The 16,163-nt window shown below is 45.6% G+C and overlaps 1 protein-coding gene across 1 annotated transcript in view; it reads right to left on the reverse strand.

Moving 5' to 3' along the window:
* Positions 1-16,163, reverse strand: part of ZC3H3 (zinc finger CCCH-type containing 3) — a 1,704,695-nt gene that overhangs the window by 595,014 nt on the left and 1,093,518 nt on the right. The window contains exon 8 of the mRNA XM_078686633.1: positions 13,839-13,908. Coding sequence (XP_078542759.1) covers positions 13,839-13,908 — 70 coding nt within the window. The remainder of the gene's footprint in view (positions 1-13,838; positions 13,909-16,163) is intronic.

Raw genomic sequence — 16,163 nt, forward strand, 5'->3', positions numbered from 1 at the left:
CAGGGTCGGCGCCAGGACGCAACCCTGCCTTACCCCTCTGAGAACAGGAAATCTTGATGACAGCGCACCGTCCCTGCCACACCTAACCTGCGCATAATTGCCATCATGGAGCCTAGTTATGATGTGCAACAGATGGGATGGAACACCCATCTCCCTGAGGACCTGCCAGAGTTTTTTCCATGGGACCAGATCAAAGGCTGACCTCAGATCCACGAACACCATGTATAGCCTCCCCCTCAATCCTCACCGTCTTCCAGTACAGGAGGATGAGGCGGAAGACCTGGTCCATGGTGGACGTGTTTTTTCTGAAGCCAGCCTGAAGGGGACTCAAGATTTCATTTGCCTCCATCCAATCATTGAGGTGGTCCAAGAGGAGGCGAGAGAAGAGTTTTTGGGGGACATCTATGAGGCTGATCGGCCTGTAGTTGGCTGGGAGAAGAGGGGAACCCTTTTTATAAATAGGCACTATCTCTGCTCCCAGCCAAGTACAGGGGATCTCCATACCTCCCAGGATGGCATTGAAGAGAATAAGGAGGTATGGACCCCAAATCTCAGGATGTTGTCTGAAAAGGTCACCGGGCAATCGATCTAGTCCCGGGGCCTTTCCCATTGCCAATCTCTCTATTGCACTAACCACCTCGCCAAGGGTAAATTCTAGGCCATCTCCGAGGATGGATGTATCACTAAGGGCCGCTTCATAGGCAGGCTGTTCAATCTCTTGATACAGTCTGCCGAAGTGGTCTTCCCAGGCGGATGATGCAATGTTGGAGTCCACTGCCGCTTTGACCTCTTCCGTGCCATTATTCACCAGGGTCCAGAATTTTTTCGAATCCCTGGATTCTAAAGCCGAGGAGAGGTCATGCCAGTGATTCCAATCCCACTTCTTTTTCGCCAAGACCATAGTTTCCTTATACTGGCTCCTAAGTTTGGCAACTGAGGTCCTATCTGCTCTTGCTTTGATAGCGGCAATTAACTCAGATTTAGCCTTTTTACAGATTGAGTTATACCATGATGATACCCGGGTCTGCTTGCGCCGTGGGGGTGCCATTGGGAAAAAGACCTCCGCTAGAGATCCCACTAGATTTTCATGGATGGTTGCCAGTTTATTGTTAAAATCTTGGGATCTAGGCTCTTCAATTAAATCATCTATTTCCATAAACTTCGGGAGAGCTATGTCAAAGATTTTTCTTATATTTTCCTCTGAGCTTACGATTTGCCCCATTTTACCCTTCGCCTATTAGAAGAAAGGGCCAAATTACCTGGATCGTCATGGGATTTGGCAAGTTGTACCTCAGGAGCAGGAGCGGGGTGTTTCAGATCCAATAGGAGAGCATTATGGTCACTATCCGTTCTGGGGAATACTCTAAAATCATGGACCTTGTACCACAAACCGAGGTCGACAAAGATGTAATCCAACCTCGATTCATGGTCCTTCCTATTGAAGGTACACAATGAGGGGCTGTCTGACGGGGTACGACCGTTGCAAGCCCTCAGTGCATAATTCAAAGTAAGGGTCATGATTTGCACTGCAAGTGGGGACCAAGATTTAGGATGGGGAGATGAACAGGGTGGAACACCCCAGAAATCATCTTCATAGGTAAGAGCGCCCTCCTTTAAACCTTCCAGAGGTTCGAAGTGGCAATTAAAATCTCCGCCCAACACAATTTTGTAGTCAGTTGGTAATGACCCCAGAAAAGACGAGAGATCTTCCAGGGTGGGAGATTCCTTAGCTACACTGACAGGACGGGAATAGACATTTACAATAGCCAGTTTGGTTGCATTGGGCCACCTAAGAAGTACACACTGGATGTCATGCGAAAACGTAGGAATGCTTTCTGCAATACATCCAATGTGACTAGCCACCCAAGTCGCTAGGCCCCCGAAGGTCTCCCCTGTCCACTCCACCTAGCCTGAAGTTCAAATACTGCAAAACCCTGTCTAGTCAATGGGTCCCTAGCCCACGTCTCCTGGAAAAGGCAGATATCAGTAGAGTCTAATAAGTGCTCCCAATCTGGTGTATATAATTTATTTGCAATACCTGCCACATTCCAGGAGAGGACCTTCAAAGTCTCAGAGATGGGTTTGGAAGGGGACCCATCCAGTGTTTCAGGTGTAATGCCTGCGTTTAAGAGTGCAGGCCGCTGTACTTCTATTACCTGGGTAGATTGGGCAGTTGTTGCTATATTAGCAGCACAGATAACTTGGGGGGTTTGTACGTTGCCAGTTTGATTTACGGAACGGGTCACTAAAGGGTCCCTTGGGCCAGGCAATTTCAAACCACAATCTTCCAGTTCTCTATTTGGGGTGTCAGTCACTACAGCACCCATCCCCTGTCCTGGAGGTTCAACTACGCTGACTGGGAAAAATTGCGTAGATAAACCCCTTCGGAGTCAATCTACCTCGTCAAGGCAGTTGAATCTATTTGGATGGGCGAAATTGAATGTGGTAGGATGGACGTTGTGCCTGGGCCTATATCTAGTCCCGTCTACAGCAAAACCCACCCGTGTCCACCCGTCATCACTCCTCAAAGGTTTAGGGTAAAAATACGAGAGAGGGACCAATGCAATAGATGTGTTACCTATGCTACCGAGCCAGTTGCAAATGTAGGTAACAACCTGAGGGCTCTTAAAACTGACGATTAAACAATCCCCCTCAGTTTTCTTGGCAGTATACCCAATCCAAGGCACCCTTCTAACCAGTAAAACTTCTCCCTTTAGATCAGATGGAAGTGGCCTTTGGATATTAAGCCAACTAATTACTTTATTGAGTATGGAGTCATAAGACTCCTTCACGCCGTTGGCCAGCTCAGGTACCCCCGTCAGTATTGCAGTATAGCCCGCCGCCTCAGGAGGCAGGTTAACTGCCATACGCCTAGATTTGGAGCTATCCTGTGAATTAGAGCTGTGAACTAGCACATTTGTTAGACACTCCTGGGTGTGTTGTCTAGCCGAGACTGGTTGTTTTGACTTTCTGGGGGGAGGAATCGGTGGTGCAGACCTGGGGAATGGTACAGGAACAGTTTGAGCACCGGGAACCGGGAGGTTTTGTTCTGTCCTGCGAGCCGAATACCTCGCCTCCTGCCTGCGGAGTTCTGGCCCCCGGAAAATCCAGATAACCCGCTACCTGTCGCCAGTGTTCGCAATCTGGGCGTCATGCTAAACACCAAACTTAGCATGGAAACACAGGTAACAAGAACAGTCGCCACCTGCTCGGCCCTTATGCGATCATTACGTAAAATCTTGCCACTATTACCACCTCCGGCCCGAGCTTAGATAGTCAGGTGCACTATTCTCAGTCGCATCGACTACTGCAATGCCCTCCTGCTCGAATCTCCCATGGTACTGTTGGATAGACTCCAACGAGTCCAGTCGGCAGCAGCCAAACTGGCCCTTGGATGGACTAGGAGATCCTCGGCCACTGCTGCGTTAGCCGAGCTACACTGGCTCCCCTTGAAGCAACGCATAGCCTTCAAAGCCCTCTGCCTGGTCTTCAAGGTGACAGCCGCGCTCTACAAATGTTTTAAATAAATAAATAAGCTATAATGTTATTACTCTTTTCCCCAGTGGGGGCTATACATGTAAGAGGAACGTGAACCATAGTTGACAGGGGAGGACAGGGGACAATCATACCACTCCCTAATGTTCCATCGGGATTTGCTCCACTCCCAGTCTGTGTTCGAATACCCATACTGAATCTCTCAATCACTGTCAATCTCGAATCTATTGAATCCAATTTGAGAATAAGAGGATTCAAAAGACCTTCGAGGACAGCGGTGAGTGTGGCAATAAGGGAATCCGAGGTGTTAGGGACAGCCCCTCCAAATATAAATGGCTGTGTGAGCACTGGTGTATATGCAATAGGTATAACACCTGGAATGGCCCCGTTCTTTCCCGAGCTTATAAGCTCCGGTGCACCCAAATTTTCCATCACAATAGGTATTACATGATTAGTTTTAGTCCTTTTAACGCCTTTGTGCTTGCTGGGTCGTTTCCTTTTAGTTGCGGGATCCTCACTATCACCCGTACACATTGACAGATTGGGATCCATACCCTGATCTCCGGGCGGCACAATCTCTGTGACAGAGGAGACCTCTACATCACTAATAGTGCGTGATGTACCTCTGTCCCTTGGCACAGATGACGGTGTCCTAAGTTGTTGCAAAACTGACTCAATAGTTTGGTCAATACTATCCAATAGGGAGAGCGGTGTACTAGTATTTATTAATAGCCCTGGCGAAGATAAGCAAGAACTGTCTACACCTTCCTCGGATACAGAGGTACCCTTATTAGACACAAGATTAACTTTAAAGAGGAATTTGTCCAATGTTCCGGAGAGAGTGGAAGCAGACTTGCTTCTAGTTTCCCTGCTGGCCATGATGAAGCGTCTTGCCGGTAGTCGACCAAATGGACAGAGAACAGTACCAGGGAAACGGGGCGTTAGGGGGGTGGCCCGGTCCGGTCTCTACCGTTCTCTAACGGCCTCAAACGGCCCGCCCTTTGCCCGGGCTTAGCCCGCCCGCGTCCCGCGTCCCGCGTGACGTGTGGGCCTGCCTTGTTCTTATGGCCAATGGTCCTTCGGAATACCCAGGAGGGGGGCGGGGACAAGGGGGAAGAGTCTCACAGGTGCGGCCAACAAGCAAGCCGCTGACGCTCCTGGGACTCGCAGTCCCACTCTTCCTGCCGCCGCCGTCCACACAGGCCACCTCAGCTCCCAGAGGAAAGGAAAGGAAAAACCCAACAGTCCAGGTATCGATGTGACAGCCTCGAGCGGCACTGTTAATCAATTCAGAAGGTTGGCAAACTTTAGCTGGTGGAGTGGCAGCTTGCTGTGGCATGCGCACTGCTCCTGGCAGGCTTGTGGGGGAGGGCTGAGCTGCTAGCTAAAATGCAACAATTTTATCCTGGAGTCTCGACACTGCACATCAGCTTCTTTATTCATTTATGTCAGGAGCGGCAGCGCGGTGCCCAATAGCTACTGGCATGACGTCAGTCAGGTTACTCGTTACTGGATAGAGTTGTGACATACAGATTTGAATAGGCAGAGGTCTGCTGCGTCATGCGGCGGCGCGAGCGGGTGGTTGCAGTTCACGATAAGATTGGCAGTACAAAAGGGGGTGGTGATGGACGGAGCATCTGAACCAATCAAACACTCACACCCAGGCAACAGATCTGGGTTTAATCCATCACCGTTCTTTAGCCCACTCTGCCACCCCAGTTCAGACATGGCCATATGCAAATCAGTCTGACCCTGTGCCTCATGGGAACAGTCCAGCCCGAAATGCCAAGCCATGCCTTCCTTGGACCGGAAACAAGCTTCCTAGGACTGGTTTCTGGCATTACAGCCGTCTTGTACCACGATAAGATTGGAATCGTCATCGCATCGCCGCCCGGGAAAAAAAGCTTTAAAAATCCATGTTGAGTTCCGTGACAGGACGGATCCCAGAACACCACTGAATAAGAAGACTGCAGCCCGAGCAGCACCATTGCGTTTTTTAGTGGGAGTCACTGCGACCATGAGGCGGCCCGTAACTGAACTGCCACTGTGCGCGGCTCACTAAGTAAGGGTGCCTGCTGTGCCCTGGATTGTGTATAATCGATCACTCTAGTCTACAATTAAAATGTGTTTGGTTTATAACAAATTATGAAATATCAGTTGTAGCGCCATCATCAGCTGCCTGCCCTATATGTTACAGCTAAAGTTCACACAGTCACAGTCTAGTCTGTGGTGTATGGAACTTTCCAGGAGCTGTGTGACATTATAGTTGCACTTACTACTGTCGGGGGGCGAGGGGGTCAGAGGTGGTGGAGAGGGTGTAAACAACCCACTTTTGGTGTCTGTGTGTCCAATTGAGGAGTTCTTTTTGAAATAATTGCTCCCTGTTTTGACCGTGTCTGTGACTGTGCCCATCACCTGCTTGCCCAATCAATGCCCGATGCCGGTCTGCAAAGCATCTACGAGTCAGCTGTGCTGACACTTAATTTGGAGTTTAGGCAGTTCATCTGTGCCCCTGGATGTGGGGCTGGGCATGTAGGCGTGCACCTACTGGGGCGGAACGTTTCGGGGTAACCCAATAAGGGCTGGAGATCCTGGAAGGCAGTGGTGTGTTTAGAAGAGCGTCTCACACATTTACATGTTGCATGACCCTATATCAGTGGTTCCCAAACTTTTGACTCCTGAGGACCCCCATTGAGTCACCACTGGAAGCCAGGGACCCCCAAGCAATTTGTATGAGTTAAATTTCAAACATTAAAACAGTAATTCGAATAAAATACACACGTGTGCACACAAAACAAATACTCAAAGTACTAAGGATTTTGGGGCCAGATGTACGACCATTTCTTTTAGCGCCTCGCAATTGGCGACACATTGTGAGTGGCAAATTGCGAGTTGCTAAATGAAATGTACAACAGTGTGTTTAAGACTGTTTGGGATTCCCAATGGGGTCACAGATTGCGAGGTTCATTAATATTAATGAGCCTCTCGCAATTTGCGAGCCCATTGGGAATGCCAGCCCTCCCAGCGATGGTGGCCTGCTGGGCTCTGCAGGCCACCATGTCTCGGACTGCTTTTAAATAAAGCAGTTTAAAAAAAATGCAGCCTGTTTACCATGCATTTTTTTAAAAAGGAAAATGAAATGTTTTCGTTTCATTTTCTAAGGGCAGGCAGTGGTCCCCTGGGGACCCCTTCCCATTTGCGAATGCATTACCATCTACTTGAAGTAGGTGGTAATTGTGACAATTTTGCGACCGCAAAACATTTGTACGTGGTTTTAAAACTCGCTATTTGGAAGGGAATGCCCCTTCCAAATAGCAAGTTGCAAAACCTATTTAGAGAGTCGCAAACAAACTGCGACTCGCGAAATAGGCTATGTACATGGCCCAATAGGTTTATGCATGCGCAAACAGGTTCGCGCATATAAAAACAGATCGTACATCTGGCCCTTAGTTTTTTATATTGAAGTAATAGCCCCTCTGTCACATGTATTTCATTTGTTTTATAGCATCTCTCATACCATTGTAGGATGTCAGAGCACTTTACATCACACACATATAGAGACTTTGAATCATACATGTAAATCAGTGTGTATATAAAATGTTTAGAGAGTGCTTGGTCTGGAAAAGCACAAACTCAGGATTCAGAACATAACACAGTGGCTAGCATTGACTTTAGCATTAAAAATGTATTTCCACCCAAATATATCTTCTTAGCAGCATCAGGATAGTGAATAACTGGGACAAAATATAAGTTAATAAATGGTACCATGCAGTTTGCAAGCAGCTCTTTGATGACAGTTTATAGGTTCCTCTGCTAGATTACGATTATCACTTATGAAGGGCACACTAACAAAAGAATCTCTGTGACAAAAGCAGTAACGACGAACCTAGGCACATAAAATACTGCTTTTTAAGATGCATGTTGCACGTTCTTTGCAGTAGGCACATTAACCCTCTGTGCTACATTAGTTAAATCAAAGCTGCCACTGAACAAAACTCTCCTCGCTCTCCAGCAGGTACATTAATCACTGGCATTCTCTTGACACTTTTATTGTTGCTAGAAAGCTGCTAATTATACAAGAAACGTTTCTGTGCTTTTAAAACTGTTGCCTACGGACCCCCTGGGAATGTGTCACGGACCCCTGGGGGTCCGCGGACCACAGTTTGGGAAACACTGCCCTATATGATTTCTATAAGTGTGCCTGCAGCCTTGGTATCCTCCTGGAGTTGAGTGTGAAAGTCATGATAGGGCAGAGGGGATGCACCAAAACCCAGGGAGGGTTGGCGTTCTAGGGAAGGGTGGCAGTGGTGTAAGGTGTTTAGAAGGAGAAATTCTCTCGCATTCATACCCAAGTGCCCTTCCATTTCTGGTGCTTTGCATAAGTCTTAAGATCTTAGGGCCTTATTTATGAAGGCATTGCGCCACCGGTGTGTCACTTTTTAAATGGGAAAAAGTGACGCACTGGTGGCGCAAGGCCTTCATAAATAAGGCCCTTAGAGTTTCTTGTTGCTCAAAAGGGTATAGGTTCATATGTTTTCCTGGTCTTCATTACCTGATTGTGATGGCGTAAAAGTGTCACTCATAGCCGTTAAAGTGTCACTCTTCATTACACTGAAATTATGAAAATGTCACACATAGCAATTTGAAACCTTGGCAGCTCTGGCTCATGCGAGTGGCGGGAAGCACACGGGAGCACGCGCCGCAGCAGACCGTCACTGCGTGCAGTTACAGCACGCGCGCTGCCTTTGCGCTTGGGTTAACCTCGCGGCCACCCCCTCGACGCGCCCACAAACAATCATCATTGGAATCCCAGGTGCGCGCGCGGCAGACATCTCCGAACGGCACCGGCGCGAGGACCGGCTGCTAATGAACTCGAACCGCCACGTGCATTTCCCAAATTGCTCACAACTGAGTTTCAGAGCCCTATTAGGAGTAAAAACTGCTGATTCTCCCCGAGTTCCTCAAGGGGAAAAGCTGTTGTAGCGGCAGCAGGCGCCGCAAGCTGCCTGCGCCCGAGACTCCCTAACCTCCGGCGGCGCGGCCCATTCATTCACATTTACCGCTTTCACTAAATCATCACTTCCGCGCAACGGCTGAACATTAAAATTAATAGGACACTTACGTATCAGCTGCTTTGCAAATTACATTTATATGTCTATTTATTTCACGCGTGTACCAGTTAGTTCTTTTACACAAACGCATGAATATTAATTTACCAGGGGATGTGTTTATTCCAGAATTTATCCCCCGCTCCCCTGGTCTTCTCAACAAATGCTTCATCATCCATGTCAGGTCCCCTTTACCACGGAGTGTGCCCTCGCTCGTGTCCCTGCAGGGAGCAGCCTTGGCCTGAGGCGCCCCCACTTTAGGGGGCAAGAGGCAAGCTTTCAATGTTCCGAGCTTCACAGAGACCTCTATATTTTATGCTAGAGCTCCTCACAAGATCCGAATGCGGCGGCTCGTGAGAAGCAGACAGCATTTATAACGGAAGCAAAGAGCAAGCCACTGCCACAAACAGCTGGGGAATGCCATTAGCAATTTTAGAAACACCCCGGACAGAGACAGAAGAACAATAATGCTTAACAAATTAAGCTAAAGCTGGAAGTAATCATGTGGGGTCTATGCAACAAAGTCAAGGACTCGAAATCTGGCACACCCGGGAGTAAATATGGGAGTTCACTCTTAATTTCTCTTCGATTAACATTCCTTTTAAAGGAGATTTTGAGTGCAAAGTAAAAAAAAAATAGCGTCAACATAATCTGACGTAGAACAAAGCCCTCAAACCTTCCAGAATGATGGTGCTGACAGGCTGTCAAACATGCTGTAATGATGGCTTCTGTGCGCTATACTGGTAATTAGATGTTGAGAAAAACATACAAAAGGTTACTTACTTGTAATTACAGTTCTCTAGCATAGATTCATATGCTTGGATTATTCTCTGTTGCTACGCTAGGAATTCAGTAAATGTTAAAACAAAGAGCTGTAATAAACACTCATTTAACATTGCAACTTGCAGTCTATCCACCTAATTGCATGAACAAAACTATAGCCTATGAGGCGGAGAGGTTTAAAGCTCGACTCCCAGAGAGGCTTCCATAGCTCACAATTTATAAACAAATCGCTCATAAATTCTTTGACCACACAATTGGTAAACAAGCATTGGCAAAGCCAATAGGTCTCACCTATGCAAGAGCTATTGGCTTTGCCAATATGTTTTAACCATATTATACACCACCGTGGCTGCTGTCCAGCATGGTTAAAAGGTAGTGGGGTAAAGGAGAGTGGAGTGGAGGAGAGTAGAGTTGAGTCGCGCGGAGTGAAGTGTCATGGAGTGGTGTAGAATGCTGTGGAATGTCATGGAGGGACTAGAGGGTCAGAGTGGAAGGGCGTAGAGTAGAGTGTCAAAATGGAGTAGAGTTCTGTAGAATAGAGTGGCATAGAGGATTTTGCTTAAAGTGGAGTAGAGTTGTAGAGTAGAGTGACGTAGAGCAGAGTCAATTGTTGTAGTTGGAATGGGATATAGTGGAGTAGTGTAGGAAAGTGGAATGGCATACAATGAATTAGAGCATTGTACAGTCAAGTGGCCTACAGTAGAGTGCACATACAATCACAGATGTATCTGTCACAATGGTGAGGCAGGGGTTGCAAGTGAGCAGAGGACCTATACCTGACGTGCACCTTTGTTACTGTGGAGGCGGTTTGGCCTTTGTTCCAAGTGGATCATAGACAATCCCTGCAATAGGCTAAACTTTCCCATACAGCCTGGGAGATCTGGTTGACATTGTCTGTGGAGCCGGCGGAGTCCCACAAGCACTCTTAGGGCAAGATGTAGGTAATTCCTATTTACCGACTCTTAAATACCGACTCATACCGAATCGGTATTTAAGAGTCGGTAAATAGGAAGGAGGCAGATGTAGGTAAATAATTACCAAATCTGTAAGAGTCGGTATTTACCGATTCTGTAATTACAGAATCGGTATTTGCCATTGATTCCTATGGGCCTTGAAGCCCATAGGAATCACTGGCAAATACCGATTCTGTAATTACAGAATCGGTAAAAATACCGAATTGCCAAGGGGGACAGGGTGTCACTTTGACACCCTGTAGCACCCCAGTTTTTGCCTTGTGTGCAATGTGACACACATACATGCCCTTAGGGCATGTATGTGTGCCACATGGCACTGTTTAAAAAGTAAAAAAAATGCTTTTTAAATGGTTTTCTTAATTTACCACCAACTACTAGTTGGTGGTAAATTAAGAATTCTTAAACCCTTGTAGCACTGAAAACAGTGCTACCTACATCTGAAATTACAGAATCGGTAATTTTACCAATTCGGTATTTTACCGAATCGGTAAAATTACAGATTCGGTAAAATTACCGATTCTGTAATTTTACATGCCCCTACATACCAATGCCCAAATACCGGTCGGAAACGGCCGAAAATCGGTATTTTCGGCCGTTTCCGACCGGTATTTGGACACCTACATCTGGCCCTTAGTGTCATACTGGACACTGGCTCTAGTAGTGGTCTCATTTATTTATTTATTTATTGAAAGTTTTCTATAGCGCGAACAAGACCCTTGGGTATCAGAGCGCTTAACATGACAAGAATATATGATATATATTACAGTAGAGAAATTGGTTGGGAGTGTTTCCTCCCACGCTAGATAAAAGAGAGATAACGTCGATGTACAATAGATAGAGTACAGTACATGTTTAACAAACTATTCTACAATGTTCTGAGGTAGGATAGGTAATTAATTATATTCTCCCTTACATGATGTTTTTACTGACTTTTTCATAGTCCTTTATGTTTTTCAGACCCAGAGTTAGTATCACGTCGACAGCTAGTATCAACATAGAGTTGGCGAATTCCTATTTACTCCCCGTATGGTTGTAGAATAGTCATCTCTATGTCAAGGCTTAAATGATGAATTGTTTGTCTATGGAAGGAACTTGCTCATGAGAAAGATCTTAGCTTCCCTCTTAAATGTTGCGGTGTTTGGGATTTTTCTAATGAACAGGGGAGAGAGTTCCAAATTCTTGGGGCAGCTCCTGACAAGGCTCTATCGTAGGTTTTTTTCTTCTTAAAGATGGGTGGCCTCAGCATCAGTTCCTTGGCCTTCCTGGCCGGTCTGTTTCTTCCCGATATTTCAATTTTCTGTGCTGAAAGGGGACAGAAGCATTGCTATGGCGCCTGTTCGCAATAGCTGGACTGCAGAACAAAATTATCATAGGTGTGTGGAGGGCAAGCACTTTCTTTGTGGGAGCACATACCTTCTGTCAAATCAAAACATGTACCCCCGGCTCCAAACATGTGGGCGGAGCCAATGCTCCTCTCTATTGATGCTCACATAACTGTCTGGTGACAGCTGTACAGTCAAGGTAGACCATAAAGAGCGAACAGAAGCAAGTAATAAATGAAAGTTAGAAACCCACTTAGAGGAACCTATGTAAACTGATTGAAGGTTCGTGGAAAACAGAGGTTTGAATGGCACAGTATCGATAACGGGAAAACTTAAAAATGAGATGCACTGAGAAATAGCTATGAAAAAGCAGCGGGCAGCAAGATCGGGATTATAGAGGTCTCTGATGTCACAGTTATGCTGGGGCTCCCTAGTTCTGGAAGGCCCCCCATCATGAACTGTTGATTCAATACGATGCCCCTCTTAATTATATCTTGTTCTTTACCTTTGTATTTAAACCAGTATGGCTTTGGCTTCTTCTAGGCATGTGTGGGAACGAAGCAAGTGGGCCACCAGGAAGGTATTAAAGGATGCAAATGGATGAGTTACTCCCTATAATGGACCTCTTATTCAAGGGGTCACCATTGGTCCCTGCCTCAGAACAGCAAGAAGCATGCTCACCCATGAGGCCACCGTGCCTCGAATGGATCCCTACGAGGCGCAACAAATGAGGTGCTCCACAGTGAAGAGGAAAGTAGTTCAGCTTTGACGTCACATATGTGAAGGACAGATCAGGCTCTCCATATCTGGTTCCTGAAAGCCCCACAGCATGACATTTGTGCTGACTGCCTGCTCGTGGGACTATGTTCAATTTCAGACAATGTACTGCTCAAAATTAATTGCCAAAGAGATCTCAATGCACAATACACAAAAAAATGACTCTCTCTTGAAACCATGATTCCTCCCACCCCCTCTCTGTCAGAGGTCTGATAAATGGGACTTGCCTCACCTTTGGTAGCAATAAAACAGGTTAAATGGAAACTACAAGGAGGGTGTAAGTGGCGGCTTCTGTTCTTGCAAACCGGCGGCCCAGCTATAAATCAAAGCAGAACAGGCCCCTTGTAAGTACTCTGAAGACGAGCCTACAACCCACGCTCAGACGTGCACACGCTCCTTGGTGCTTGTATGGGGAGAAATGAGGAGCCGTTTGATTGTAGACGTTTGGGCGCCTTCGTTTATTTGTTATTGGGTCTGGCTTGGCAGTGCACTCTCTTCATAACCAATTGTTATTATTAATGCTTTAAAATACTTAGAGAGGGCTTTGTGTCCGCCCAGAGGAACATATGTCTCTATTTACTGTTTGGTAGATCATTCCTCCTCCTAAGGGAAGATTGCGTTGTAATGGACAGAGGACTGTTTTACATTTCAAAAGAACACCTAATCGTATCATATACATACATTGTACATGAAAGTAATTGTTTTTTTGTTTCTTTTTGTTACTGCGGCAGATAGTCTTTTTCTAAATGTTATAGTCAGGACTAAATGCAAGCTAGACTTTCTGTGGATTTACAGTGCTTGTTTTTTTTATTATTATTATTATGTTTTTCATAGAGTTCATCTCGGCCCAGGGCCAGCTCAAAATGTTTAGCTTGCAGAAAGTTGCAAAAGAGTAGGGTTGGTGAGGATGCTGAATGGAATAAGAACCGTAACTCTACTCGGTGTTTTTATCCGAATCTCTGAAGATTTTCAACAGGTTCAGTAAAACTCTAATCCTATGGATGCAGCGAATCAGCAAGGTGCGGAAGAAATGGCCATGAAGATACTACTAAAGTAGTGTTTTGAGAAAGAGGCATCACGATTGACAGCTTGTGGTTCCCCAGGTGACACCTTGGTAACTGCCACGAGGGTAATATTTAACAGTCGTAGAAACACGGAGGTCTGCAGTTGACAGTTACTATCCAATCATAACCTCACAATCACTCTGCAGTGCAAGCAATATGACATTGATTAGCCAATGGAGGAGCCAGGTCCAGTAGTAGGTCTATACATCTAGGACAACCGAAACAAAGACCATTACAAGATTATATACCCAGGTACCACAATCATAAAAGGTAGTGAAGTCAATTGGAATGTGCTTCAATAAAAACCATACAAACCTTGTCTTTGGAAAGCTTGTGGGAAAAGGAACATGTCCCATCAGTCTTCTTACATGTGCCCCTCAAAAACCTATCAGAAAACAACAGGAGAATGGTCAGCAAGATTCCACAGCGTCAACACGCACACACTTAGATACCCTATGCTACCAAAGAAACAGAGCTATACTCTCAACGTGTCTGTGGAGAGCTTGTGAAAGGTGGACTGTGGATCAGGACCGGACCGTCCAGTAAAAGGTGTTACAGCACAGAGAATAGCATTACTCATCTACTAATGCGTCAAACACATTTCTTTGCAATAGCAGTTCTGTGGAGTACAATATCTCTGATACACACTATTGTAAGCGCTCCAAAGCAACACATTCTAAGAACAATTTGGAGTTAACAAAATGTTGGTAACAGAAGCCAAATCCCGTGCAAACCACGAACACTTGCCAGTTTTACTTGTCCCAGTAAGTGCTTCTCCTGCCTTTTTGGGAGCAGACATAGACAGGGGTACACAGAGAAGTGAGCTTTAATACTTTAATGTTCCATTGGAGACAAAACCCATACAGAAAATGTTACTGGCAGATTACCTTTGATTCTCTTGTTTGTGGCCTCAACAACGTTTTAAATGAAATTTACAGATTACACCACAGGGATCTTGGAGAAGATGTTGAATGATCCTCTAAAGGTCATGTCTCATTAATTCTACATCTCACCCAGGTAATTCTTTCATGGTATTTGGTTTCTTGGTTGCGTGATCGAGGTGTTCATATACTGCTACAAGTAGCTGCATCAATGCAGGCTTCATCTATAAGGAATCTTAACTTATTTTATAGTAAGCCATGCATGAAAGTGATCTTTTGGGCACACTTATGACTGCAGCTGGCTGTCAAAGAAGGGGCCTAGGGTTCTATATGCAGTTGAGTGAGGGGCTAAGCCAACAATTTGAGGCCTTCTCGGTGACTGATTTGATGTGAAATGGTGATTTCAAAAAGAATATCAATTATGAGGAATTAGCTCCTACATTATAAACAGATACTAACATTTGAAATGGCGCCCTTAGCAAAGTGTGTACATGGATATATCATCTCTTAGAGAAGTGCCATTGTACATAACTGCAGAATATTTCAAACTTGCTAGATCTTTGCAGTATTCAAACAAATATTCAAGCTGGAATCTAATTTATGCAGCGTGTAAGAAGGTCATATTGGTGCTTACAGCTGGGAATGATTATTGGTGCCCAAAGAAAAATTCAGAGTGGGGATACAAATCCCATAGTTTTCCAACATCTTCATAGTATCTGAGGGGTATGTTTGATGTAACTTCTAGAGATAGAGAGACAGAGGAGAGAGGGAGAGACAGAGACGGAGGAAAGACAGAGACGGAGGAGCGACAGAGAGGGAGCAAGAGAGAGACAATTAGTGAGTGAAACAGAGAGGAAGGGATAGAGAACAAGGAGAGGTTAAGACGTGGAGGTAAGGGAGAGAAGGAGTGGGAAAAGGAGTAGAGAGAGAGTGGGGATGGCGAGGGTGACGGGGACGGGGACGAGCAGAGAGAAAGAGAGAACATACCAGTTATCACATTGGGCACTGACAGTGTAGATTATGAGACAGACCTGGTAATTTAACATTCATGCTGAAAAATTCAGAGTGAGGATACAAATCCCATAGTTTTCCAACATCTTCATAGTATCTGAGGGGTATGTTTGATGTAACTTCTAGAGATAGAGAGACAGAGGAGAGAGGGAGACACGGAGGAGAGACAGAGACGGAGGAAAGACAGAGACGGAGGAGCGACAGAGAGGGAGCAAGAGAGAGACAATTAGTGAGTGAAACAGAGAGGAAGGGATAGAGAACAAGGAGAGGTTAAGAAGTGGAGGTAAGGGAGAGAAGGAGTGGGAAAAGGAGTAGAGAGAGAGTGGGGATGGCGAGGGTGACGGGGACGAGCAGAGAGAACATACCAGTTATCACATTGGGCACTGACAGTGTAGATTATGAGACAGACCTGGTAATTTAACATTCATGCTTAGCCTACTAATTTCAATAGGAATTTGGAATATTGCCCACTTATTTACTCAAAAATATATGGATTTTGTTTTGCATTTTTATAGCCAACTTTTATTGTTAGATGTACACCTACATGGTAATTGGATTGATTGTTTCATAGGCCAAGGTGCTATTCAGTGACACATGGGAATACATTTATAATATCCCCATGTATTTTCCAAATGGCTGCTATCTTTACATAACTTCAGAAAAATCCACCAGGCAGCAGCACAATTAAGAGACAGGGGAAATGGGAAAAGCAGCGTCCCCACCAATCTTGGGGCAGACCACCTAACTT

The sequence above is a fragment of the Lissotriton helveticus genome, chromosome 4_1, assembly GCF_964261635.1.
Source record: "Lissotriton helveticus chromosome 4_1, aLisHel1.1, whole genome shotgun sequence".
Taxonomy (NCBI): Eukaryota; Metazoa; Chordata; class Amphibia; order Caudata; family Salamandridae; genus Lissotriton; species Lissotriton helveticus.